The 26417-nt window shown below is 41.6% G+C and overlaps 1 protein-coding gene across 1 annotated transcript in view; it reads left to right on the plus strand.

The window, feature by feature from the left end:
- The first annotated feature begins 2145 nt into the window (after nt 1-2145).
- LOC111147403 (neuropeptide S receptor 1) overlaps nt 2146-26417 on the plus strand; it is a 147015-nt gene continuing 122743 nt past the window's right edge. Inside the window, 1 exon segment of the mRNA XM_022503411.1 lies at nt 2146-2301. Within this exon segment, the coding sequence (XP_022359119.1) occupies nt 2146-2301 (156 nt within the window).

The raw sequence follows: 26417 nt of genomic DNA on the forward strand, positions 1-26417 counted from the left end.
GTCAGCTAACTCCCAAAGAAGTGAAAAAAATACACCCATTTCTTCACATCCTTGTCAATACTCGGGGTAGTCAGACCTTACTTTTGCCTATGCCAATAGAAAAAATTTTGTCGTATTGTTTTAAGTTGCTTTTCCTTAATTTTTTAACATGGTTGGGCATCTTTTCATGTTTATCTGCCAGTCAGAATTTCCTTTGCTCATTTTGCTATCTGTTGTCCTGTTTTGACTCTTCCCTTGCAATCCCTGGCTTACCCAATTTTCTGGCCAGCTCCTTCCTATTTGCTGCCCCTTGTTACTGGACCAAAGTGGATCTGCTCCTTGACATACCACAGACAGAGATAACACCAGGAGGCATTGTCTCACAAACTCAACTTATTTCTACAAACAAGGAAATCACAGAGAATAATTTCTAAAGTCGTGTCTCCCTGAACAACAACAAAAAAAAACAGGCTCCTTTTTTTAGGAGGTGGGATAAATATTCCAAGGAGTATTTAACATTATAATGAGGTGGAGGCACTTTCTGGCACCTTTTTAAAAAAAGATTTTATTTATTTATTTGACAGAGAAAGATCACAAGCAGGCAGAGAGGCAGGCAGAGAGAGAGAGAAAGAAAGAGAAAAGCAGACTCCCTGCAGAGCAGGGAGCCCCATGTGGGTCTTGATCCCAGGACCCTGGGATCATGACCTGAGCCGAAGGCAGACAGTTAATCCACTGAGCTACCCAGGCACCCTTTCTGGTACTTTCTGAGTCTTGTGTGCAGGCATCTTCCTCAAATGTTTCTTCTTCTGTTTCAGCAGCTCATTAGTTAGTTTCTAAAAGGTAAGATTGACAGTTAGGCAGAAGCTTTTATGACCTCCCTGAGCTCAGAAGGTCAGACCAAGGACATTTGTTGCCCCTTCGGTGTAGACTTAATACCTTCTCATCTATAGCATTCTATGTACTTCTGGGCTGGGCAGATAATGCTAAAGCTTTCCCACTTACTTCCTTCCCAGCTATGGTTTTTTCATGATCATCACTAACCTGCTACTCCTTCTACCAGGTGTCATGGACCAATGGCTACCCACGTCTGGAGCGTTTTCCATGTAAATAGTCAGATAGTTAATGCCTGGTTGCAATACAAGCAGCTTAGTTCTGTTGTTTTACACCTGGCTGTCTACCCCTACTGTGTTAACTGCATGCCTCAGCTGGCATTTGAAATATGTTGCAAATCAGTATATGGTAGTGTCCAAGCACCGCTGTCTAGGAATTTCTGAAGAGCTGAGTTATTACCTCATTTCCATCACCGGTTGTGGGACCCTGGGCCAGTCATTTCAGCTCTGAAAGCCAGTCTTTGCTAGGGTATAAGGAGAACATAAAGATACAATGGCTGCCTACCTCACTGAGTTGCTTGGATGTCAAATGAAAGAACATCAAGGTGATCAAAGTATTTACCGGGTCCCAGTCTCAGTCCCCTCAACAGGGGTCATAGCTTACAGACAAACACAGACCCCAGGCTTTTCTGAGAAGTGCCCTGCGAACACCTAGAGTAAACCATGGTATGAAATACAAATAGGTTCTTTCCCCGTGTTTACTGAAATAATGCACAGGCTACTGAGTAAATGGTTAGGTGAGTATTGTAAGTCAGAAAGCAAGCTCAGCCAGAGCAAATGCACAATTATGATTTGATGTCGGAAGAGCCAACATGACCTGAATTAATCAGTTGGCCGTTGAGTCCAAGTTCCTGTATTGTTGAAGCTGGAGCAGAAGGGAGGTCCATTCTGGAAGTTAGGGAAGGCATAGCTGGGCAGGAAGGCCCGTCTCGGGAGCCACGTGGATTGCTGTGGGGGCGAGAGGTCAGGGGGCTCCCACCTGCTCTGCGTGAGGTCCCCGCCCTGAGCGGGACGTGGGATGAGGAGGCTGTGCCGGCTACTGGATGGTAACTGCTGAGCAGAGAGCAGCATGTGGATCCTCGCAGGCTTCCAGCAGAGCTCCTCAGGGAGGTGGGCTCCGGGAAGGCTCCGTGCCTTTGCTCAGCTGAACTTCTGCCAGAAGCCTTGGGAGGCAGAGCAGGTGCAGAGCTGTAGCTGCTGTCTGGCGCTCAGAGGGCAGCTGGACCCTTCCTGGGCTGCAGGCACCGGGACAGCCAGGCTCAAGTTCACCTGAGGCATGCCAGCCAACCTCACAGAGGGCAGCCCCGACTCCAGTGACTCCAGCGGAACCACGCAGACCCTAGATGCTTCCCCAGTTTTCTGCACCGAAACGGTAACTTTCACGGAAGTGGTGGAAGCCGAGGAGTGGGGCTCTTTCTACTACTCCTTTAAGGTACGCTCCCTGCTTTCCACTCTGAAAAGGATTTTCAATAATGAGACAAGTGGAATTTAAGAGATCCAGTTAAACTATCGTTGCCAATACCGTGAATGGGTATAGTTTGTTTTTCTTTAACTAAAAGAGTAAAAGAAAAAGGGGAAAAAAAAAACCCGATTAGCTAAATCAAGGAGTTTTTCATACTGTGCCAGGACCTAAACTGTAGTTTCTTATGAATACTGGTCTTTTTGTTCTGCTGCTGAAAATGTGTGAATCTTGAGTGGCATTTATGTTAACCAAGAGACTGTAGAGTGGATGATTCCCCCCCCCGCCCATTTCCTTAGGTATAAGCACTTCTAATTAATTCTATAGTAGTGCTTGAAATGTTGTCTGTTTCTTGTAAGGATTATTGCTGTGAGTGTTTTGCTAGGAACATCAGAAGTGTGGAGAGCCCCCATCCCCCAGGACAGTGTCTGGCGCAAGGAGAAACATAGCAGTAAGGAAGGAAAGACCACACTTGTTTTTTGATCCTGGCTTTGAACATCAGGGAGTAATAGATTCTGTGACTGTAGTTTGTGGTGCCACAATTTGCAACAAGTTGTCTCCTGGAACAGATAAGTAAATCAGACTTTGGTGAATTTCACCTTCAAAGCATTCAGAGGCCACACTGTGAAATGATCCTTATTAGGTTAATACTGTTTCCTCTTCTATAAGACTGTATAGTCAGAAACAAGCCAGGCATCTGGAAAACAAGTTCTCTGCCTCTTGCATCAAAATGCAGACATGTCAGGAAATTTCACATGCTGCCTGGAGGTGCCTGAAGTCGTGGCAATAATTCCCAGGTCTCAAACTGGTCTTTTATACCAGAAAGGAAAATATTTCAAGAAAAATTCTAGCCATGTTTGTTTGTTTGTTTGATCCTCTGGGTGTTCTTGAAGTGATTTGGTTTTTACTCCACAAAGTAGAATTACTATAACATCTATCTCTCTCCTGGAGCTTTGCTTCTTTGCAAACACTCAAAATGAAACTTTCAGTGGGGAGCAATCCTGGGAGGCAGCCTAGCCTTCCACAAAAGCCAAGAGACAAAATAGCAGAGCAAAGCCCAAACAAGTCACTTAGGCTGGCTCTATGGGACCCAGCCCCTCAGAACCACCCCCTGACGCATGCACACACACAGCCCCGCTGCCCAGCTCTGCGACAGAAAATAGACACTGAAATCAGAGTTTGTTGCCATTTACCTTTGACTGAGTACATCGTCTCTACGGAATCAGCTCACAGATCCAGAAGAGTCTGTCTTGGAGAAGCAGGCTTTGTGCACCCAGGAAACACACCATTCCTTCTCAGGGACCCTACCTCTGCAGTGTCTTGATAGTTATAAAACCGGATAGCAACCAGAATGAAGAGAGAATGGCCATTGCAAAGGGATACTGATCAGCAGTAAGGCAGCTGTTCTGAGACTCAGGCAATAATCACTCTCCGCTGAAATCTGATTTGCCCTTTTTTGAATACAGCTCCTAAGGGTATTTTGAGTGTTCAGAAAAACAGATCCCGGCTGGTTCTCTACTAGTGTTTACACGCTGTCTTAGCATCATCATCTCTAGGCACTAAAGGGAATCACATCATTTTTTAAATCTCATTCCTATTCATGTTTGCCCTCAAACAATTAGACAAGAAAAGAAGATAAAAGAGAGGGATAGTTTGTTCAGGAGCTTAGGATGTTCTATTTCATTTTTTGGCCCATGCAATCATTACTAAAACACACTGATTTGTAGTTACAAGGTGGCCCGTGCTGTTTGTGGACACTGAGCTTAAAAGTTTCAGGGTAGAGGACACCTGGGTGGCTCAGTGGGTTAAAGCCTCTGCCTTCGGCTCAGGTCATGATCTCAGGGTCCTGGGATTGAGCCCTGCATCGGGCTTCCTGTTCAGCAGGGAGCCTGCTTCCCCCCTCCCCTGTTTGCCTCTCTGCCTACTTGTGATCTCTCTCTCTCTCTGTCAAGTAAATAAATAAAATCTTTAAAAAGAAAAAAAAGTTTCAGGGTAACTTTTTCCCATGGTGCTCTTGGAAAAGGGCAGTTCTGTTATACTGTGGGTCCAGAAACAATTCTGATACAAACTCTTGTTCATAGTGAGCCTTTTATTGCACATACCACTCAAGAAGAAAGTCCAAACTGCTCTTTACTATGTCCCAAACGTGTCCTTTTAATCCCCGTTCTTTACCAAAAGCAGTAAAATATCATAAAAATAAAAATGGTATCAGCAGTAAAAGTAGCAGAACTAATAGCAAGAACAATAGCCTAACGTCTCATTTGCTTTGGGCTTTCTTGGTGCTAGGAATCTTTCAAAATGACTTCTGTGATGTGTCGCATTTCCTTCTTAGACACAATGCTACATCTCTCCATCTGGAATTGCCTTGCACCTGCATCTGCGTTGGTCTAAATTCCACCCCCTCTGAAGTCTTCTCTTGAATTGCTTCTCCATGAAGCCCCCCTTGACTCACCTCTCCTTTGAGTGTACCTGGCTTCTTGCCACTTAATCCAGCTGTCTTCAACTGCTATTTCAATATGTGTCCAGGAGATGTATAATAGCCATTAAGCTCCTCGAGTGATTTTTGTTTCCTATTCGCTCCAGAAACCAGCACCATGCTGGGCATACTCAATAAGCATTTACTACATTAATGAAGTGTGGTGCTCTGTTGCTATCAACTGCCCATGTTTTCGCAGAAATCTTGCTTTCTCAGTAACAGAGGTGGGGCTCTTGTTAACCATGACTCCACAGGGTAGCCCCTGCCTGTCTCTCCACCCACTGTACTTGCCAGCAAGGTCCTTCTCGGCATGAACATTCAAATCATCCTTATCCCATTTCAAAGCCAATGCGACAAAGGTAAGTTATGGGTCTAGTGGGTGGGTTATAGAATTAGTTGTGGTGCCGTAGACTAGTACCTAGTACCTGATTTAGCCCTAGGAATCCGTACCCACCATGCTGTAGCCTTAGTAGTGTCAGTGGTCTTGTGCAGTCTGCATGCCTGGGCTTCTGATGGTATTTCCTACATAGCACTTGAGTTCTCCTCTGAACCCCAAAGCTCTCTTGGCAGGAGACAAGACATCCCTGTCTATATCTGGGCAACTTTCTCTTTGACAGGCTTAGAGTCTTTTCCTCCTCCCGTTTCTACCCCCAATTTCTTGTCCTCACTTCCCACTGCTCTGACCTACTCTGCTATCTAAGTATGTCCTCGGATATAGGCAGGAAGGTCAGCAGTGAGTTCACCACCCCCTTCTTCTATCGTGAGTTTCACGTGATCAAACCTATATGGTTCTGGGTTCAAGGTTCCCAGCTCAAGCCCTGGTTTCCTTCATAGATTCCAATTTCAATTTCCCGATCCAGTTTACTTCCTCAATTCCTAGCCCCAGCACCAAATTCTACCAGAAATTCCCAAGGAGGATGGGACCTGGCTAATCAGAAAGTCAATAGAGGATGTGACTACAAACCTGTCCAAGTGGAAGACAAAGGTGAAACTTAATTTTAGCCTTTCATTTTGCCCGTGAATGTGCTAGCAGAGTTTCCTGTATCTCTAATTCTTAATGATGAGAAAATTAATTCAAAGTAACTAGGAGAGAACCCTGTCTGAATTAGTAAATTGGTGAAATTATAAAATAATGCAAATGAACTCATTTTTATTACTCTCAGGTGAGGGAAGAAACTTGAACCAAGATTGCTAAATATTACCTAATGATGATCTTTTATTGAATCTCCTTCAGTGGAAAGCTACAAATGATATGCGATTAGTCTAACTATTGTTTATATGTAAATGGTTGCTTCTAAGTGCTTGAGGGTGATAGGACACAGTTTTTTTCCCTTTGTTAGTGCAGTCTCCTGCCTACTGTCTGTTAATTTTCTTAACACACCTTTCATCCTTTAATATAACAAAAGCAAATTCTTGTTCGATTCCTGTCCCACTTATCTCACGGGAGGCTTTAGCAAGAGCTCAATTGAAAAAGCTTATGTAGACTTCTTGTTTTCAGTATATTTTGGTTGACAACTCATTTCTAACAACTTGATCTACTTACTGAGTACCAATATTTTCACCTCCAGCAACTGTCATTTCAGTTCCTCTTTGCCCACTTTTCTGAACTCTCCTCTTGTCCCATCCCACCTTTTATGGGCCTGTCTGTCTCCTTCCTATTTTGGACCCCAGGATAGTATCAATGATGCCCTTCCCGGAATCCAGGAGCCCTGAGTCCCTGACCTCCTCATGATATCTCCTGCCCATTACAAAGAGGACATAGCATTCACATCATGCCTTTGTTTATGCCTTCTGTGTAGTTTCACTAAGTATGTTCATTTTCAGTACATTCATGCAGTTGAATATGTGGTTGTTCATAAGGAAATGACTACTAGTTTTGCTCGGTTAAATAATTATTAAAGGTCTGTTATTTACTACCTGTTCCTGCTGTGCAGACCTAGCACTCCAATTTCTATTCCCTCACTGGGTAAGTTCTATCATGTCCAATTTTACTTTGTGTCATTGAGAAAGGCACAAATGTTGCTGGTTGGCTCTACAGGGACATCGGTCAATTCTCGAGCTATGTACTCTGGTTTTTGAGAAAGGGAAACTTGCTCAACTAAATTTCTCTTTGCATTACTAATACATCTCAGGGCAGGAAACATAATCTTAGTTAATTCCAAGTGAACTCAGAATTAGTTTTTCAGCCTATGAAGGGTTTTCCCATTTTCTGACTCAAGGAAGGTATCTAAGCTCTAGGAATGGTGTCTCTAGTGCATTCACATGTGTGTGATGGGGGGTAAGGGAGGGGGTCCAACTTGGGGAGAGATCTGGGCAAGTTGGTGTCAGCTAGAAAAGTGTTGTCTGGCCTTCAGAAGGGGTTATCCTTGTTCCAGACCCTTGTCTGGATCCCCATCTGGCCCAGGTCAGGACCACACTGCCTTCTGAGGTAGAGTACTTTTGTCAAATTTCTTGCAGCCACACGGGTGTTCACACCCCTCTTTTCTTATCTCAATCCTGGCTAAATTTTTGTTTCCTTACTGGGAATGAAAAGTTCAACTGCCTCCCTCCCAGCTCTGGGCTGTGAGAAAGAGGTGTTGTCTCCGCCCCCCTCTCTACCCACATGGAGATCGTATCTGTAAAACTCCCACCTCACAATTGCCTGGGAAACCCCCAGGGACTACCATTCCCTCTTTCCTGCACAGTAAGTGGACTTCAGTCCCCTTTTAATACTCTGCTTTCAGACTCAGTGGGTGTTCTGTCTTCCTTTTTTGGTGCAGGCCTTTGGAGGAGCCAACACAATACCCTCTCATCAGTGTCTAGGCTTCCTCGCCTTCTGTCCCACTGCTGCACCATCCTCTGTGCCAGCTCCCTCGGCCTTTCTTTATCAAGGGGAAACTGGCTGCACTGTGTTCTTCCAAACTTATTATTCCAAGCTCTCTGCTCTGGTTGCTCAAAAGACACTCCTCTTGCCAGGGAAAAAGCCATTTCTTTTCAAGGCTGTTAAGATACCCTCCTTGCAGCCTTTCTTTTTTTTTTTTTTTTTTTCTTTTCAGTGTCCCAGAATTCATTGTTTATGCACCACACCCAGTGCTCCATGCAATACGTGCCCTCCTTAATACCCGCACCAGGACCACCCATCCCCCCCACCCCCCTCCCCTCCAAAACCCTCAGTTAGTTCCTCAGAGTCCATAGTCTCTCATGGTTCATCTCCCCCTCCAATTTCCCCCAACTCCCTTCTTCTCTCCGTCTCCCCATGTCCTCTGTGTCATTCCTTATGCTCCACAAATAAGCAAAACCATATGATAATTGACTCTCTCTGCTTGACTTATTTCACTCAGCAAAATCTCTTCCAGTCCCGTCCATGTTGATACAAAAGTTGGGTATTCATCCTTTCTGATGGAGGCATAATACTCCATAGTATATATGGACCACATCTTCCTTATCCATTCGTCCGTTGAAGGGCATCTCAGCTCTTTCCACAGTTGGCGATGTGGCCATTGCTGCTATGAACATTGGGGTACATATGGTACTTCTTTTCACTACATCTATATCTTTGGGGTAAATACCCAGTAGTGCAATTGCAGGGTCATAGGGTAGCTCTATTTTTAATTTCTTAAGGAATCGCCACACTGTTTTCCAAAATGGCTGCACCAACTTATATTCCCACCAACAGTGTAAGAGGGTTCCCCTTTCTCCACGTCCTCTCCAATGCTTGTTTCCTGTCCTTGTTAATTTTGGCCATTCTAACTGATGTAAGGTGGTATCTCAATGTGGTTTTGATTTGAATCTCCCTGATGACTAATGATAATGAACCTTTTTTCATGTGTCTGTTAGCCATTTGTATGTCTTCTTTGGAGAAGTGTCTGTTCATGTCTTCTGCCCATTTTTTGATGTGATTATCTGTTTTGTGTGTGTTGAGTTTGAGGAATTCTTTATAGATCTTGGATATCGGCCCTTTGTCTATAGTGTCATTTGCGAATATCTTCTCCCATTCCACGGGTTGCCTCTTTGTTTTGTTGACTGTTTCCTTTGCTGTGCAGAAGCTTTTGATCTTGATAAAGTCCCCCAATTTCATTTTCACTTTTGTTTCTTTTGCCTTTGAAGACATGTCTTGAAAGAAGTTGTTGTGGCCCATGTCAAAGAAGTTACTGCCTATATTCTTCTCTAGGATTTTGATACATTCCTGCCTCACATTGAGGTCTTTTATCCATTTCGAGTTTTATCTTTGTGTATGGTGTAAGAGAATGGTCAAGTTTCATTCTTCTACACATAACTGTCCACTTTTCCCAGCACCATTAATTAAAGAGACTGTCTTTTTTCCACTGGATATTTTTTCCTTCTTTGTCGAAGATTGTTTGACCATAGAGTTGAGGGTCCATATCTGGGTTCTCTACTCTTCCACTCATCTATGTGTCTGTTTTTGTGCCAGTACCATGCTGTCTTGGTGATCACAGCTTTGTAGTAAAGCTTGAAATCAGGCAACGTGATGCCCCCAGTTTTGTTTTTCTTTTTCAACATTTTTTTAGCAATTCGGGGTCTCTTTTGGTTCCATACAAATTTTAGGATTGTTTGTTCCAGCTCTTTGAAAAACACTGGTGAATTTTGATCCGAACAACATTGAAAGCATAGATTGCTCTAGGCAATAAATATTTTGACAATGTTTATTCTTCCTATCTGTGAGCATGAATACCCAACTTTTGTATCAACATGGACAGGACTGGAAGAGATTATGCTGAGTGAAATAAGTCAAGCACAAAGAGTCAATTATCATATGGTTTCACTTACTTATGGAGCATAAAGAATAACATGGAGGACACTGGGAGATGGAAAGGAGTAGTGAGTTGGGGAAGTCGGAGGGGGAGACAAACCATGAGAGACTGTGGACTCTGAGAAACAAACTGAGGGTTTTGGAGGGGGAGGGGGTGGAGGGGTTGAGTGAGCCTGGTGGTGGGTATTATGAGAGCATGTATGGCATGGAGCACTGGGTGTGGTGCATAAACAATGAATTTTGAAACACTAAAAAGAAATAAAATAAAATGGAAAAAAAATTTAAAAAGAAAGAAAAGACATGTCAGATCATTGTTCCATAACTGAACTTAGCTTTTCTCTGGACCTCTCAGTTCACCTGATAGCAGAAATAGTTTGGTCATTCCTAGGTAAACTCGGACCCTCAGATCTTCCCCATCATTTTAGTGAGGCACGGCATCTATAGCCAGATTGTTGGGGTCAGCTCCCAGGGCCACACTACCTAACTGTGTGACTTTGAGCAATTCCCTTCTACCTCTGCCATGGTGTCCATGTCCAAGAAATAATACTAATAATTAAATGTCCTTCTGAGCATTGTTGTGACAAGTTAAGTGACGGAATTCTTGTGAAATCTTTAAGAATGGTGATTGGTCTACAGTGTTCAATAATCATTAGTTGTTAGATCCCCAGGAACTAACTGTTTCACTTTTTGAGAGATGAGGAACCACCATTATTCATACTTCTGAATATTCTAAAAGACATCGCTGCATTTGAAGCTCTTTGGGAGAGTTTTAATATACATTAAGTCCTTACATAGTGGTGGTGAATCAAGCTGTTTCTTTTCTTTCAATTAGACCATGAAAACCGTAGAGTAAGATATTTAAAGAAGATTCCATTTCTTACTTTATCATCTTGATATAATGTCTAATTTCTATCTATGCAAGCTTAATGACCCACTGCAAGAAGGGCTATTTACAATGATGGGAAATTATGCCCTATCCAGTGGAAGAAAGGATGGGCTTTTACTGGGGCGAAAAAGTCTGGGCCACAAGATAGCAAAAGCACGCACACTCATGATGAAATCATTAAGAAGGAATCATCAGTGTTCTTTTTTTTTCCCTCCTAATTTAGGCAATATTGCTGGCTGCCTAAAAATGATAGATCTCTTACACTTGTCAGCACTTTATAGTCAATAGCATAATTTCACATGATTTCATTTGACCCTCTAGGAGGGTTTAAAATATCATATTTTTTTAACTAGATGTGAACATGAAATCTGAGAAAAGTTAAAGGTGTGAACTTCCCAATGAAATAGAAAGAAGAAAAAAGAAGTAAGATTCTACTGCTGATTTTAGTCAGGATAGGGTGGGTTCCACAACAGTAAAAACCAGACTCTGAATATTGGTGGTTTGACATATCAGAAGTATATTTCTCTCACACATCCCAGTTGCAAGCAGGTCAACTTGTGACTCTGCTTTCTAGAACAAAATGGTTTCAAAAGGAGCAGGCTTTGGCCTTGTCTTATCTGCTTTGGCTTGAACTGATATATGACTTGACTCGATTCCATTGGCAAGAATTAATTAGGTCATGAGCATGGGAAATGTAGCTTCACTGAATGAACATCCCCAGTGTGGGGAACATAGTGTACTGCTTTAAAGTTTGGCTTGATTTTCACCTTCTACAGGCTGAAACCCAAAGTCTTCAGCCTGGCCTAAATATGTTCATAACCCCAATATGTTATATAACATACACACATGAACACACACACACACATACACACACACACAGTCGACTTCAATCATGGAAAGGTAACTCTAGATCCCACTTCCCTAGCATAGTGTCTGACACAGAGCAGATAAAGGGTCAAAAATATTTTGTTTAATGAAAGAGCATATCAAGCATATCTGTGTCATAAGTTTATTCCTAAGGTCTCAATAAATTAATGTGAACATATTCGAGTGGATGGAATCTTTTTTTTTTAAGATTTTATTTATTTATTTGACAGAGATCACAAATAGGCAGAGAGGCAGGCAGAGAGAGAGGAGGAAGCAGGCTTCCTGATGAGCAGAGAGCCCAATGCAGGGGCTCAATCCCAGGACTCTGGGATCATGACCTGAGCTGAAGGCAGAGGCTTTAACCCACTGAGCCACCCAGGCGCCCTGAGTGGATGGAATCTTAATCCTTATTCTACAAGCCATTGGGATTGAATTTTAAAGGTACCATGGTTTGGGGGAATTCCTAACACCACAGCAAGGCCATAGAACAGGGGAGGGTGTGTAAAGAGATCTTTAGACCTGAAGCAAACAACAGCCAAGGTCTGACGATACTCCTTTCTAGGCTGCTAGTTCTGGTTCCACATCTGAGGCCTGGAAACCATTCACCTCTGAACCCCAAGACATCAGGCAGGTATTAGGAAAGGGCACAATGTTAACATTCACGTACCTGCACTCCTTTTATGTGTTCTGACACCTGATTATAGAAGTTCAGCTAGAGAAATCTTCTGCAAGATACAGAGGGCAAAGGGCACCATCTGTGGACAATAGAACCTAATGCAATGGGCTGAATGATTCAGCCCTGTCTACTAGAATCTCAATCAAGCAGCCACACGATTCCTGTCTGCTGCCTCTGGACACTGCAAGCAGAAAATGTGTCTGTCCTGTGAACAGTGAGACTATAGCTGCTTCTCAGGAGAAGACCTTATACTAGGTACTAGGAAACCAAGAAGGATGCATCACTGTCTGGATGGGCTGGAAAACTAAAGCTTTAATTAAAAAATATTACTAAAGTGGCTTCAGCCTTTTCAATTCTTAATACCTATAGGTAAACATAAATATTTTTCACTCAATTTAAATTTTAAAATACAAATATCATGTCTAGGAATAAGTCAAAGGTGTAATTGTAATAATGCAGAATACAATTTTTTAAATTTTATTCTTTCCCTCCCCATATGTTACGTACTCTTTTACCCTATCATGTTGAGAATCACAGATTGGCTTGACCAGGTATTACCTTAGGCACTGCGGGATCAGAGATGGAAGAAAGAGGTACATTGACTTCAGACGGCTCTGTTTAATGGGAAACCAGACATTTAGTCAATAATTATAAGGGAAAAGGATATAGTCACTTAGAAAAGGGAAGAAGGGTGCCTGGGTGGCTCAGTTGGTTATGTGTCTGACTCTTGGTTCGGGCTCAGGTCATGATCCTGAGATGGAGCAAGCATCGTCCTCTGTGCCTAGCGGGGAGTCTGTTCTCTCTCTCCCTCTGCCCCTCCCACACTCAGGCACACGTTCACTATCTCTCTCAAATAAATAAAATCTTTAAAAAAAAAATGGAGTTAGGTTAAAAAAAAAAAAAAAGACCCAAGGGAATCATTAGACTAAACAATATGGATTTTTTTCTTATAGGCAAGAAGATCTTTAAAGTTTCATTAACAAAAATGTTAACAGTGAAAACTGATTTTAGAGAGGTTGATCAGGCTGCAGGGTTGCAGGGTGGGGACCCTGGGAAAGGAGAGTCAGTTCTGATGCCTGAAGGAGAGGTGTTGGTGCTCAGGCAAGGATTGTCTTGTCTGAGAGTGGAAAGAAAGCTCATATGTCAGGTCACATACAGGTTTCAGGGAATCAGAGAGGGTTAGCTTAGGCAGAGAAGGAAGATGACATGAGATGAAAAGGCAAAGGAAATTGAATAGCCATAATAATTCTGAAAAAGAATAAAGTCAGAGTACTCATTCATGTTACCTGACTTACAGATTTACTGTAATGTTACAGTAAGGTATTGAGGGAACGCTAAACATACAGAAACGGAAAAGAAACAGGCCCACACATATATAGTCAATTAATTTTTGACAAAGGTAAAACAGAAATTGAACGAAGGAAGCAAAAATAGTGCTGGAACAAATAGATAGCTACATGTAAGAAGTGAACCCCTACCCAAACCTTACACCCTATAAAACTTAACCCCAAATGGATCATATACCTAAGTGTAAAACCGAAAATAAAACACTTAAAAGAAAATCTAGGAGAAAACTTTTGTGAGCTTGGATTAGGCAAAGATTTCTTGCATACAAAACTAAAATAAAATCCATTAAAGAAAAATTTGATAAACTGGACTATTTTGTAATTAAGAACTTTTTTTTTAAGATTTTATTTATTTATTTGACACAGAGAGAGAGAGATCTCAAGTAGGCAGAGAGGCAGGCAGAGAGACAGGGAGAAGCAGGCTCCCCGCCGAGCAGAGAGCCCAATATGGGGCTTGATTCCAGGACCTTGAGATCATGATCTGAGCTGAAAGCAGAGGCCCAACCCACTGAGCCACCCTGGTGCCCCTAATTAAGAACTTCTATAATTTAAAAGATGTTATTAAGAGATTTTTTTTAAAAAGCTAATTGCAGGGGCGCCTGGGTGGCTCAGTGGGTTAAAGCCTCTGCCTTCAGCTCAGGTCATGATCCCAGGGTCCTGGGATCAAGCCCCACATCGGGCTCTCTTCTCAGAGGGGAGCCTGCTTCCCACTCTCTCTCTGCCTGCCTCTCTGCCTACTGTGATCTCTCTCTCTCTCTCTATCAAATAAATAAATAAAACCTTTAAAAAAAAAAAAGCTAATTGCATACTAGGAATAAATATCTATAAAATATATATAGATCTAATAGGTCATTTTATCCAGAGCATATAAAAATTTTCTAAAGCTCAATAAGCAGAAAAAAAAAAAAAAACCCTTGATTTTAAAAAAGTAGCAAAGGTTTTAGGGGTGCCTGGGTGCCTCAGTTGGTTAAGCCTTTAACTTTTGATTTTGGCTCAGGCCATGATCTCAGGTCCTGAGCTAGAGCCCCGTATTGAGCTCCAAGCCTAGGATTCTCTCTCTCCGGCTGCCTCTCCCACCCCTCCTCACACAGTTTCTCCCTCTCTCTCTTCTCTCTCTCTGCCTCTCTCTCAAGAAGGTTAAAATAAAATAAAATGTAGCTAAATTTTCAACAGACATCCCACCAAAGAAAATACATCGATGATAAGTAAGGACATGAAAAGATGTTCAGCCTCCTTAGTCGTCAGGGAAATTCAGAATAAAACTACAATGAAATACCACCACACACTTATTAGAAGGGCTAAAATAAAAATATACCGACTGTGTCAAGCACTGTCAATAATGGGAAGCAATTAGAAGCATCCTACATTCCTGATGGCAAAATGGTAGACATTTTGGAAAACATTTTGCCCTTTTCTTATAAAGTTAAACATACATTTATTGTACAACCCCCAACTCCTACTCCTGGGCATTTATTTACCCAAGAGAAGTAAAACATACATCTACACAAGAGCCTGTATATCAATAGTGAGACTGCTTTCATTTGAAAATACCAAAAAGCAGAAACAACCCAATCATCCTGCAGGTGGAGAATAGATAAGCAAGCTGTAATACACACATTCAATGGAACATCCCCTAGTAATAACAAGGAATAAACGTGCCGATACACAAGACAGCATGATGCACGTCAAAAACATTACGCTAAGTGAAAGGAAATCAGACTCAAAATGCTACATACTGTCATGATTTCATTTATGTGACATCATTGTGAAGATAAAACTCTAAGGACAGAAAACAAATCAGTGGTTGCCATGGGCTGGGGGTGGACCAATGCCTGACTACAAAGGGCACAGTGGAGTCTTTGTGCATGATGGAACTGTTCTAGATCTCCAGTATAATGATGGCTACATTTGTCAAAACTCACAGAACTGTACACTAAAAGCCTGAGTTTTCTTCTGTAAAGATTATACCTTAATAAAAAATTCATTATCTAGACATTTATATCGTGAATTTAATTTTCAACAAAATGTGTTTCATTTAAAAATCATAAATCCCCAAGTGACAGCATAATGGATGTAGAGCTGAAGCCCCAGGAGCACCTGAAATGGGATATGGATTTAGAAGATTACTACAGAATCAAGGATTCAAGATGGATGAGCCTCCAAAAGCAGCAAATATGGATCAAAATGCACGGAAAGATGGAGGCCCCATGTTACACAGGTGTTTGCTCAAATGTCGTCTTCTTTGACTTGTATGACATCATAGGACACATCTGTGCCTTGTCTCTCTATCTCATAGTGTCTAGAAACTATGCTTCACGAGGACCAGAACTCCATCTGGTTTCACCATTGTGTCTCCAGTGCCAACAACCATGCTAGCCTTGATTAGACCCTCAGAGAGTCTTGAAGAGTGAATAGACCCTACTATGGACTTAGATAAGCGTAAATATTGACAAAGAATTCAGGGCACAGCTCTATGAATGTTTCCCTAGGTTTCTCTTTATTCTACTTTACAAGTAGACATCAACCATTAGCCATTTACATGAATCTTAACTATATAAAGCTAATAGAGCTGAGGAATGAAGAAGTTGCTTCCAAATTTTGGAGAACATCAACAGATGTGAAAGGAGGTATTGGATGAGCCTGGAGGAGATGAAGATGAACAGATGCTGAATGGGCAGTGCTGTTTGGTTGACCCCATAGCTAATCTCAACCCCCTCTCACTTCCCCAGCTAAATACTCCCTGCCCTAGTCTCTCCCCTGCAGTTCATAGTAGCTCAGTTTGGGAAACTTAATTGGAAGCCTGTGAGATTTCTGATAAAATTTCTCCTTGTCTAGTAAAAGGAGAAAGATATGGCTGGCATTTTATTTTCCCCTTCAGTCTTCCTTGAATCCTGACACAGTGCATGGAGCTGCAGCAGCCACTTTGTGACCACAAGAGAAAACCCAGGGCAAATTAGATGAGTCAAAGACAGCAGCCACCTACCTTCAGATTTCTTCTTATATGAAAAACAAAAACACTCATTATTTGTTTAAGCCCCTGTTAAGTGGGCTTTCTTTTATTTTTGAGTTGAACACTTTCCTAGTAGATTTTTTTTAAAAGGTGCAAAAATCACATGTTTAGAGTTCTGAAGCCAAGGCCTTCAAAGTGCGCCACAGAAAATCAAATAAACATTTCATTTTCTTTTATTCTACATTTGGGTGGTGCAGCGCTGGCTATGCTCAGGTTTCTCATCCTGCTATTAAAGAGGCCCTGAATAGAGTTTTATAAACATTGATTCAGACTGGATTATATGTTTCTGAGTAAGAAAAATCTCTACTCTTTCCCAAAGGAAAAAACCTTCAATTTTTCAGAATGATTCTCCACATTTCAAATAATGACAGTACCTAGGTAATTTTATGAAAAACGTGAAAAACACTTTAAAAATATTAGCTTAAAAAACTACCCAAAACATTAGGTCACTTTCTCATAATGGCTCAATAAGAGGATTTTTCCATTGTTCTTCCTGAAGTAAAAGGATGTGATTCTTGACACTTAAAGACAACCAAGGAAAGTGTGAGGCATGGGCTCTAGAACCTAAAACCAATTCCATATTGTGCAATCCTCAGGCAGCTCTGCCCGGGAAGCCGAGAAATGAAGTAAGGAAGGAGAGAGTTCTCATGTGGAAAATGGATTTGGGGGAAGAAAAGAAGAAGATAGTCATGGAGGAATTCTACTCATGAATCTCCTGTCAGCATCCCCTCAAGCTGAGAGTTAGTGAACAGTGAGTGAGGGCTGATGGACTTCCTCCTGAAGACCAGCCTCCCAGACTCTCTACCACCCAGATTCTCCCTCCCTCACACTGTCCACTCTCCCAGATTCTCCCCCAACCCACACTCTCCATTCTTCCACTCTCCACACTCCCAGATTCTCCACTCTCTCACATTCTCCATTCACCCACTCTCCACCCTCCCAGATTCTCCACCCACCCAGATTCTCCACTCATTCAAGTTTCTCCACTCACCCAGATTCTCCATTCTCCCCAATTCTCCACTATCCAGATTCTCCACCCAGATTTTCCAGTCTCCAGCACTGTACCCACTCAGATTCTCCACCCTCCCAGATTCTCCACCCTCCCAGATTCTCCATCCACCCAGATTCTCCATTCACCCAAGGTTCTCCACTCACCCAGATTCTGCATTCTCCCCAATTCTCCACTATCCAGATTCTCCACCCATATTTTCCAGTCTCCAACACTACCCACCCAGATTCTCTATCCACCCAGATTCTCCACTCTTTCTCACTCTCCACTTTCCCAGATTCTCCCCTCTTCCAAATATTCCATTCCCCCAGGTTGTCCCCTGCCACACTTTCTACTCTCCAGCTTGCCACTCTCCCAAATTCTCCACCCATCTACACACTCTCCTCTCTCTCAGATTCTCCACTCTCCCATATTCTCCACCACCACCCTCCAGATTCTCCACCCACCCAGATTCTCCACCCTCCCACACTCTCTACCCACCCAGATTATTCTCCCTTTGCCGAAGGGAAGTAAAGCAGAAACTTCCAGAGATTCCTCCCCCATTTATGTTCTATTTTTGGAAGGAAAGAGACAGTTCTCCCAAGATAGAAATAGGTGGTTGGTGAGGAATAAGAAGGAAGCATAACCTTGACACAAACAACAACCAGGTCAAGCTTTCCCACATTCTTAAGAGGTACTTCTTTCCCTTTGCTGTCTTCTCTTCCTGCTCTCATCCCTGCCTCCCCAGGCATTCATCATGGACCTTGCATGCTCTGCTTTAAAAAAATTTTTTTCTCCCTCTTTTCCCTAGTCCTCCTTCTATCTAAAAACATTTTTTCCTCAACAAGCAGATTCCAAGTATCCGCATAAAAGCCTTTCAGAGTAAAGGAATTCTTCCCCTGGAGTGTCTCTCCCTTCAGCCCTCTTAACCTTCCAACGCTGTTTGCATTTTAAAGAGGATTTTGCTTAACTTAAACAAACCCCTACTCTCCAGAGCTCCCTGAGCAGAGAAAGTGAAGATCACAGGTCTAGAGGAGTGCTGGGGTTCCTTGAAGAAGCAACAGCAAGGGGGAAGAGGATTCCCCTTAATTCCTCTTCTTCCAGCTCCCAAAGGCATTCCGCCCAGCTCCTCTGTGGGCTGGAGCCCTGATTCACCCAAGCCTGCATCTCCAATGTTCCAGACTCCGCATCTGATCAGGGATCTCCCTGAGGCACTTAGAATTCCATTCACGTACAGATATTGAACCGAAGTCGTTGCGCAAGGACCATTATTCACAACTCATAATTTAATAAAAAAATGAAATGGAATATTGTTAGGGCCCAAATGCAAGTTTCCTTCCTTTCATCTAACACTGTGGACTATTGCCCTTGGCAACACATAGCAATCTATGCAAATAGAAGATACTCTTTCAAATGAGGATAAATTTGATTTTATTTCCAACGCACTTCGTTCCTTTTGAGGATATATATATTTTTTTGGTTTGTTTTGTTTTGCTTTCCACTTAGGTTGGTATAAAAACGCAAAAGGTATTCAAGAATACAGAAACTACTTCCCCCCAAAAACCTAGAATAATCTATTGAATGCTAACTGCTAAGCACTTTGTCTTCTCCATCGATTACTTTATTTACTCCTTTATTACTCAGGTTAACCTAAATCATGCCTCGGTAACAAATAACCAGCTATTATCAGAAAGTTGAAAGTATAATGTTTATTTCCTGTCATGCCATGTGTTTATTATAAGTTAACAAGAGGCCTCTGCTTATTGTAGTCCCTCAGGGGCATAGGCTGATATTAAGGCTGCCTTAATATCAGGAATAGAAGACAGTCAGAGAGACAGACAGAAAACGGTGAACCCTGCCCTGGTTCTTTTAGCTTCTGCCTAGAAGGGACACACATCACTTCTGCTCACAATTCACTGGCTAAAGTTAAGTTCATGGTCAGATCTGACATCAATGGAACACAGAAATAACAGCCTCCCCCTGGGAAAGTCAGGGGCTATTGGAGAATTGTGAATGCCACTCCTGCAACTCTGAAACAGGCATTATCATCCTTGATTTACAGAGAGAAAGGTGAGGCGCATAGAAGCCAAGTTCACACAATAGTTGATTGTCCAGAAATGCGAACCCAGCCATCTGGTTCAGAAGCACATGCATTCTCCACCGTAACAGAACTCCCTAAAGATGTTCCACAGAACTCAAACAATGTAAATTGCTGAGTGTGTAAAAAAGAACTATGACCAAAAAAGTGTAGAAAAGAGCACATACTATATTCATCATATATAGTGTATTAGCCTATTTAAGTTTCTGAGAAGTCTTACAGTAAAAAAAAAAAAAAAAGTTTAATTCTACTTAATCAAGATTTCCCAAACTTATCTGACCATAGAACATGAAGATGTTACCTCTAATAATATGCCATGGAGACAATGGTCCCTGGAACGCACCTCAGAAAATGCCACGTAGTATTCTTTTCTCGCGGAACCTGTGCAATAACCCAACAGAACCACCTTTTGGGGCCGATGAGACCCAGAAAGGTAAAGTGATCTTCCCAAGGTCAGACAGGCCAGTAAATGGTAGAGACAGGACAGAGCTGTAGTCTCTAGATACCTAAGTTAGAGCTCCTGGTCGGCCTGTGGAAGCATCATGAAAATACAAACTGGAAAGCACTAGTCAAATTTAAGATAGCATCAATTCCTAATGAAATATATAAAATATTTGAATAAATGAAAAAACGTGGTGCTTCAGAATAGGAAGATCAAATTTTGTGAAGATGTCACTTCTCCCCAAATTATCTTATGATGTTTAAAACCATTTTAGTCAAGACTTCAATGTGACTGTTTTATTGTGACAAAATAATTCAAAACTCATAAAAAAAACAGGTGAGAAAAACTAAGAGATTTTAATATAAATGCTAATGAGGAAAGGGATTTTTCCCTATCAGCTTTTAATAAATATAAGTCTGCATTAAGCAAAAACATTTCAGAATTAGCACAATACTTGACAGATCAATAATAACAAATGGTTTTCCCTGAAAATAAAATTCTTGTATATAAATGAACTTAATACTACAAAGAAACTGCAAAAATCAATAATAAGGAATGTGTATTTTGGCAATAAAAGTAGAGGATGGGTGTTTGGGTGATGATTCTTAGATCAGGTAAGGTTGTAAGATCAATTTCAGTTGGATTTCGGAAATAAGTTTTTATAAACTAGCTAGAAAAAAGTATAATTATCAGACTGATTTTGAGATGAGCAAAAACTTTCAGAGTTTAAAAATAAAAATTAAAAAAAATTAAAAAATTAAAAAATTAAAATTCAAAGGAAAACAAAAACTAAGAAAATTATTGGCAATAAAACTAAATATATGTAATATTATAGCTAGTAATGATATATATAATAATTGTATGACAAGAGTAACATGATTAAAGCCATTAGTATATAATGAGCTCCTAGAAGGAAAAAAAAGATGTTTTTGATGGAAAAATGAGCAAAGAAAAAAAAATAATTTTAGATTAAATGCAGAGTTAAAAGAACATATAAAAATATTTTTGCCAGTGGTCTGAATGATACAACCTTAACAATGAGACATATCCAACTGGCAAAGATTCAAGAAAAATATGTAAAGCATGTGACATTTCTGTAACACTGTCAGTAAATCAGTACAATTAAGCTAACTTTTCAGGAGAACCATTTCGTGATATACACTCAAGCCTAAACAATGTATTTGCACTTGGATTTAGTTAATTCTCCTTGCAGAATTATAAGAATACTAAAGAATTCTAAAGAATTCTTAAGAATAAGAACTGGATGAGATGGGCACCTGGGTGGCTCAGTCAGTTAAGTGTCTGCCTTCGGCTTATGTCGTGATCACGGGGTGCTGGGATCGAGCCCCATGTCAGGCTCTTTGCTCAGCAGAGAGCCTGCTTCTCTCTCTCTCTCTTTGCCACTGCTCCCCCTTGCTTGTGCTCTTTCTATCTTTCTGTCAAATAAATAAAATCCTTTTTTTGAAGATTTTGTTTTTAAAAATTTTTTATTTATTCATTTGAGAGAGAGATACAGAAAGAGAGAGAGAATGAGTGGGGGGAAAAGCAGAGGGAGAGGGAGAAACAGGCTCCCCACTGAGCCAGGAGCCCAACATGGGGCTTCATTCCAGGACCCCATGATCATACCTGAGCTAAAGGCAGATGTTTAACCATCTGAGCTACCCAGGTCCCCAAATAAATAAAATCTTAAAAAATAAAGAAAGAAGAAGAAGAAGAAAGTCCAAGACATGGTCTTAAGTGTTAGCTTATTTTATTCCATAGGTATTGGACAATAGAAGAGGAAAATATGATAGAATCACAGGATGAAATATTAAGGAATATTATGCACTTATAATAATAATTGCTCTTCATTTAATGCTAAAGCTTTTTTAAAATCATGATAAACTGCATATATAATACATTCCAAGTTTTATAAGCTATATTGATATATACTCAGAAAATATGAAACGAAATATACCAAAATGGGAAATTGAAACATTCTCTCTGGAAGGTGCGTTTTTGTCTTTGTTCTTTTTCAGTATGTAACTAAATTTTTTACCATGAACACAGATTACTTTTATTATCAGAAATAATTAAGTAATCCTATAAAATACACCATGTAGATTTTCACATATTTTTCGCTCAGTGCATTTCCATAAGAGCAAATGAAAGCATCATTTTTTTTCTGCAGAGAAACCTTAAGGGAGGTTCTAAAAGGCATCTGAAAGCAAGACACCTTTGTGACAACAACACATGCCAAACAGAGGGAGGAGGGAGTACGCCAAAATGAAGGAGGAGGAGTTCCAGAGAATGTCCTGGCCCCTGAGGCTCACACATGGAAAGGTCTGGGGAGCTGCCAGTGTCTCTCTAGTAATGACCTGGGTGTGAAGGAGAGGGATGTGGTCTTTAAAGAATTATGGTTACCCACTTCCAGAGCCACAGCTGGATTCAGGAATTTAGTGAACTCTCCCATTTCTTTATTTCTCCATTTTCCCATATCATTCTCCTCATAATTTTTCGCCACTCCAGCCTCCAATCGAGATTTTGATAGTGATTTTTGACTTATGCACGTGACCTGTGAGTTATCTGTTTCTTTGAAAATCGACTTTTCCAATCATTTGCATCATTTCTCTATCATCATTGGGTTGGGCTGAACCACAAAATGTGTTTAGACTCCCATGGCGAGTGGAAAATAGTAGTAAGGTGGCTTAGACAGAGGCAGGCACCAGCCTAGAGGACCAGTCTCTCTGGGACTGGTCCCTGTTGGGGTAACTGAGGCTCCTGAGCATAGGCCCAAGGTGTTGTGGCCAACCCCATCAAAATCCAAGAGGCTCAGGTGGGAATGATGCCTGCTGCTAGGCGGGTGGTTACTTCTCTAAGTCTCAGATAGGCTCCCATGGAATGACTGATGAGACATAGAGAGACTAGTGTGCTACCCTGGGCAGGGGAGCCTTGCAAGACTCAGAGTAAATGTAGAAATGCAGGCAAGGGAACCAAAGGACAATTGGAAACCAAGGCAGACTACCAGCTGTATGAGTTGGGTACAGACAAACAATTAGCCATTTATAATCTGGCCAACCACCCAACTTCGGTCCCCAGAAAATAAAGTCACCCAGAGTTCAAGATGATCTACCTGGAATCTTTGTACTGAGCACCTCTCATGCCCCTTCCCGCTACCCATTCTCATCTCTTCCATATTCTGTCTTCACGTCTGCTTCTGTTGTTCTTCATTTGCTTGACTCCTCCTGGTTTCTTTTGGCTACTTGATTGTGAATCTCCCAGATGGATTGCAAAGTACAGATTGAAAGTATCAGAGTCTGTACTGCAGTGGGCTCCCGGGGGAGAAAGATTCCTTGGAAACTTTGTCCATTTATTAGTACCTTCAGACCATAAAACAAATTCCTGGAGGTTTTTTGTTTGTTTGTTTGTTTGTTTGTTTTAAGAATTTATTTATTTATTTATTTATTTGAGAAAGAGAGAGAGAGAGGGAGAGAACGTGCACATACGTGAGCAGGGGGAGGGTCAGAGGGAGAGAGAGAGAGAGAGAGAGAATCTCAAGCAGACTCCGCGTTGAGTGTGGAGCCCCTCTTGGGACCCAATCCCACCACCTTGAGATCATGATCTGAGCCAAAACCAAGAGTCAGTTGCTTAACTGACTGAGCTACCCAGGCCTCCCCTGGAGGCTTATTTTTTTAAGCCTCCAGGGGATGATGATTTTCAATCATCAGGAAGAATTGTTTCTGGTATTTTTATTACATAGTAATTATTTAGTTTCTACTATGTGTAGAGATTTGGACCTAATTTATCCAAATGTTAGTTTTCTATTTCAAAGGTCTAGAGCTCAAATAGCAATTTAAATGTTAATCTCAGCTCTTGGTACATAGCAGGAGTTTCATTCATTTGTTCAACAAACATTAATTACTATCTGAACTTGTAGCCTACTGAGTTTTCAGATGATTTCTAGTATCTGTGATCTGGTATATTATGGGAATTCAGATGGAACTCCAGAATTTTTTTTAAGATTTTATTTATTTATTTGACAGAGAGAAAGAGATCACAAGTAGGTAAAGAGGCAGGCAGAGAGAGAAGGGGAGGCAGGCTCCCTGCTGAGCAGAGACAACCGCCGCCCCCCCCCCCCCCCCCCCCCCCCCCCCCCCCCCCCACCGCTTCCCGATGCAGGGCTTCCATCCCAGGACCCTGAGACCATGACCTAAGCTAAAGGCAGAGGCTTAACCCTCGGAGCCACCCAGGTGCCCCGGAATTCCAGAATTTAATTGCCCCAAAACGTCCAATACACCCTATTTGTGATTGATCTAGAGGTTCTCTTGTGATCCAGGAATGAATCACAAGAAGGGACTCACATTGAAATGAATGTGGGGCGCTGGTGTTTCTGCTGTAGGTGAAATTCAAGGATTCACTAGAAGCCAAAAAGCTGAATCAGACAGTCCCATCCAAAGGCAGTCCCATGCACCAAACCCTGATTGAAATGAAAACAATTAGGTAGTGGGAAATTAACTTTGGGAATTAAAAATGAAATATAACCCATGGCAGTTAATGATAAAACACTCCAGACCAATAAGTAACACTTTCTCGTCAGAGTAGAAAGAGCTGATGCAGTTATTTAATGTATCCTAGAGGCTAACTTGAGAAATAAATGTTAGGCCGTGAATCATTTCCCTGTGCAGTCCCAATTTGAATGAGATAAAATTGTGGTCTTCTGTCACTTGTGATGGTGGTGTTGAGTGGTAGGGCAAAGACAGTTGAAGAAATGAAGGTAACTAGAGAAGGTTCCAGATGGAGAATTCTTTTCTTCTCTTGGTAGCAAGTTCTCCTAACTCAGAACAGAGACCTAAGATGGACCTTGCCCATTTGAAATAGTTGGTTTTCGGGATACAGGTCTGATTTCTCATTACTAAGCCCTTCATTGCTCTGTGACCACACTTAACGTTCCCGAGTGGCCCCCATCTCCTCACTAACTTGAAAGTTCTCAACCTCTGCCTTCACTTATATTATTGCCAGCCATCCTACTCTTTCCTTGGCTACTTCTATTCATTTTTTCAGACTCAATTCACGTATTAATTTCTCCAAGGTACACCTTTTGACCAACCATGGCCAGTCTTTCCTAAAGTTCTACTGCATGTCCCTTTTTGGAATTCTACAAAATCTCCATTATAGTAGCTCACAGTAATTTTTTTTTTTTTTACATTTATTTCTCCACCATCAGACCATGAGCTCCTTGTCTTAGCCTTCCTTCTATCCCCAAACTATGTGGAACTTTAGAACTAGATTCTCAATAAATGCTTGTTGAACTTGATTATACAGAATGCAGCAAGTATGTGTGTATTTACAACAACATGATTTCAAGGACAGTTTTCCACTTCTGGTCTGAGTATCATTTCTATACCAAGATAGATATATAGAGAGAAATAGATGGATGGATGACAAGGGTCTCCCCTCAAGGCAAATGCCTTTCCCCCAGATATACTACATAGAGTTCACAGAATGACTCTTGGTCCATAACTCTTTGGGACTGCCTTGGTCCACAACCATGCTGTCAACCTCAACAGACCCAGGCTGTGACAATACCGCCCATCCCATTCACATTCTCGTTCAAGCAGGAGACTCCCCTCTCAGTGTGTCCCACCAGCCCCTAGTCAGAAATTAAAACCTACATACCTGCCCTGGGCCCCTGTTAAAGGGGTATGAAAAGCCTTATAGAAAATTTGAAACTTAAATTAACATTCAGACTTACATGTAGCTGTATATAATTATCTCATTTTTTGCAATACTAATTATTTTAGAAGTCTTGTTATATATTTTTTTTCATACTTGATAACTGATTACTAGAAATGAAGGCTATCCTAATCCTAGATGGGATAATCCTAGATGGGTAATCCTAGATGGGATTCTCGTAGTTTTAGGTAAAATTGTTTGAAAAGGTGAATGCAGATAGATGATTTGATGGTAGTGATTGAACTGTATTTGCATGGGCATATCTCAGATGGTTACTGGGAGGGTGGTGAAATTGCAGATTTTCAAAGGGGGCATCGTTAGGAGGAGGGGGTGGTGGGGAAGAAGCTAAGGTGTGTTCTCTGCAACAAACCCAGACTTCCCTCCGAGCCTTCTAGCCAACCATTCCCTGGCAGTGTCCCAGAAGCAGCAGGTGGGGTGAGACAGAGGGAGAAGTTGGGACAAACTCCCGAGGGAGAGGTTCCCGACTGTGCAAAAGTAGTTGCTGCTCAGGGGTTTCTAGATCCCCTCAATGGATCTCATTCCCCAGGTCTAATTAGGCACCTTCAGGAATCCAAAGCTTTGTGGTCTGTTCCTACTTGCCTCACTTTCAATTCTGTGTTCCCTGCATTACGTGGTGATTCATCCTCAGTGGAATTAAACATCTTCAGATCTTTGCTTTGGATATCTGCAGCCCACCTAAGCAAATTAATAGAGCTTTGAGCAGCCTCAGAGCCTGCGTGCTGTGAATGACAGGTGGCATATGAGTCTCAGTGACAGAAGAGCAGAGTTTCTTTCCTGCTGCTCCTTGAGAACTGAGGCTGAATCATAACCTTTCTGA

Source organism: Enhydra lutris, unplaced genomic scaffold (genome assembly GCF_002288905.1).
Source record: "Enhydra lutris kenyoni isolate GAN:26980312 unplaced genomic scaffold, ASM228890v2 scaffoldscaffold16, whole genome shotgun sequence".
Classification (NCBI taxonomy): Eukaryota; Metazoa; Chordata; class Mammalia; order Carnivora; family Mustelidae; genus Enhydra; species Enhydra lutris.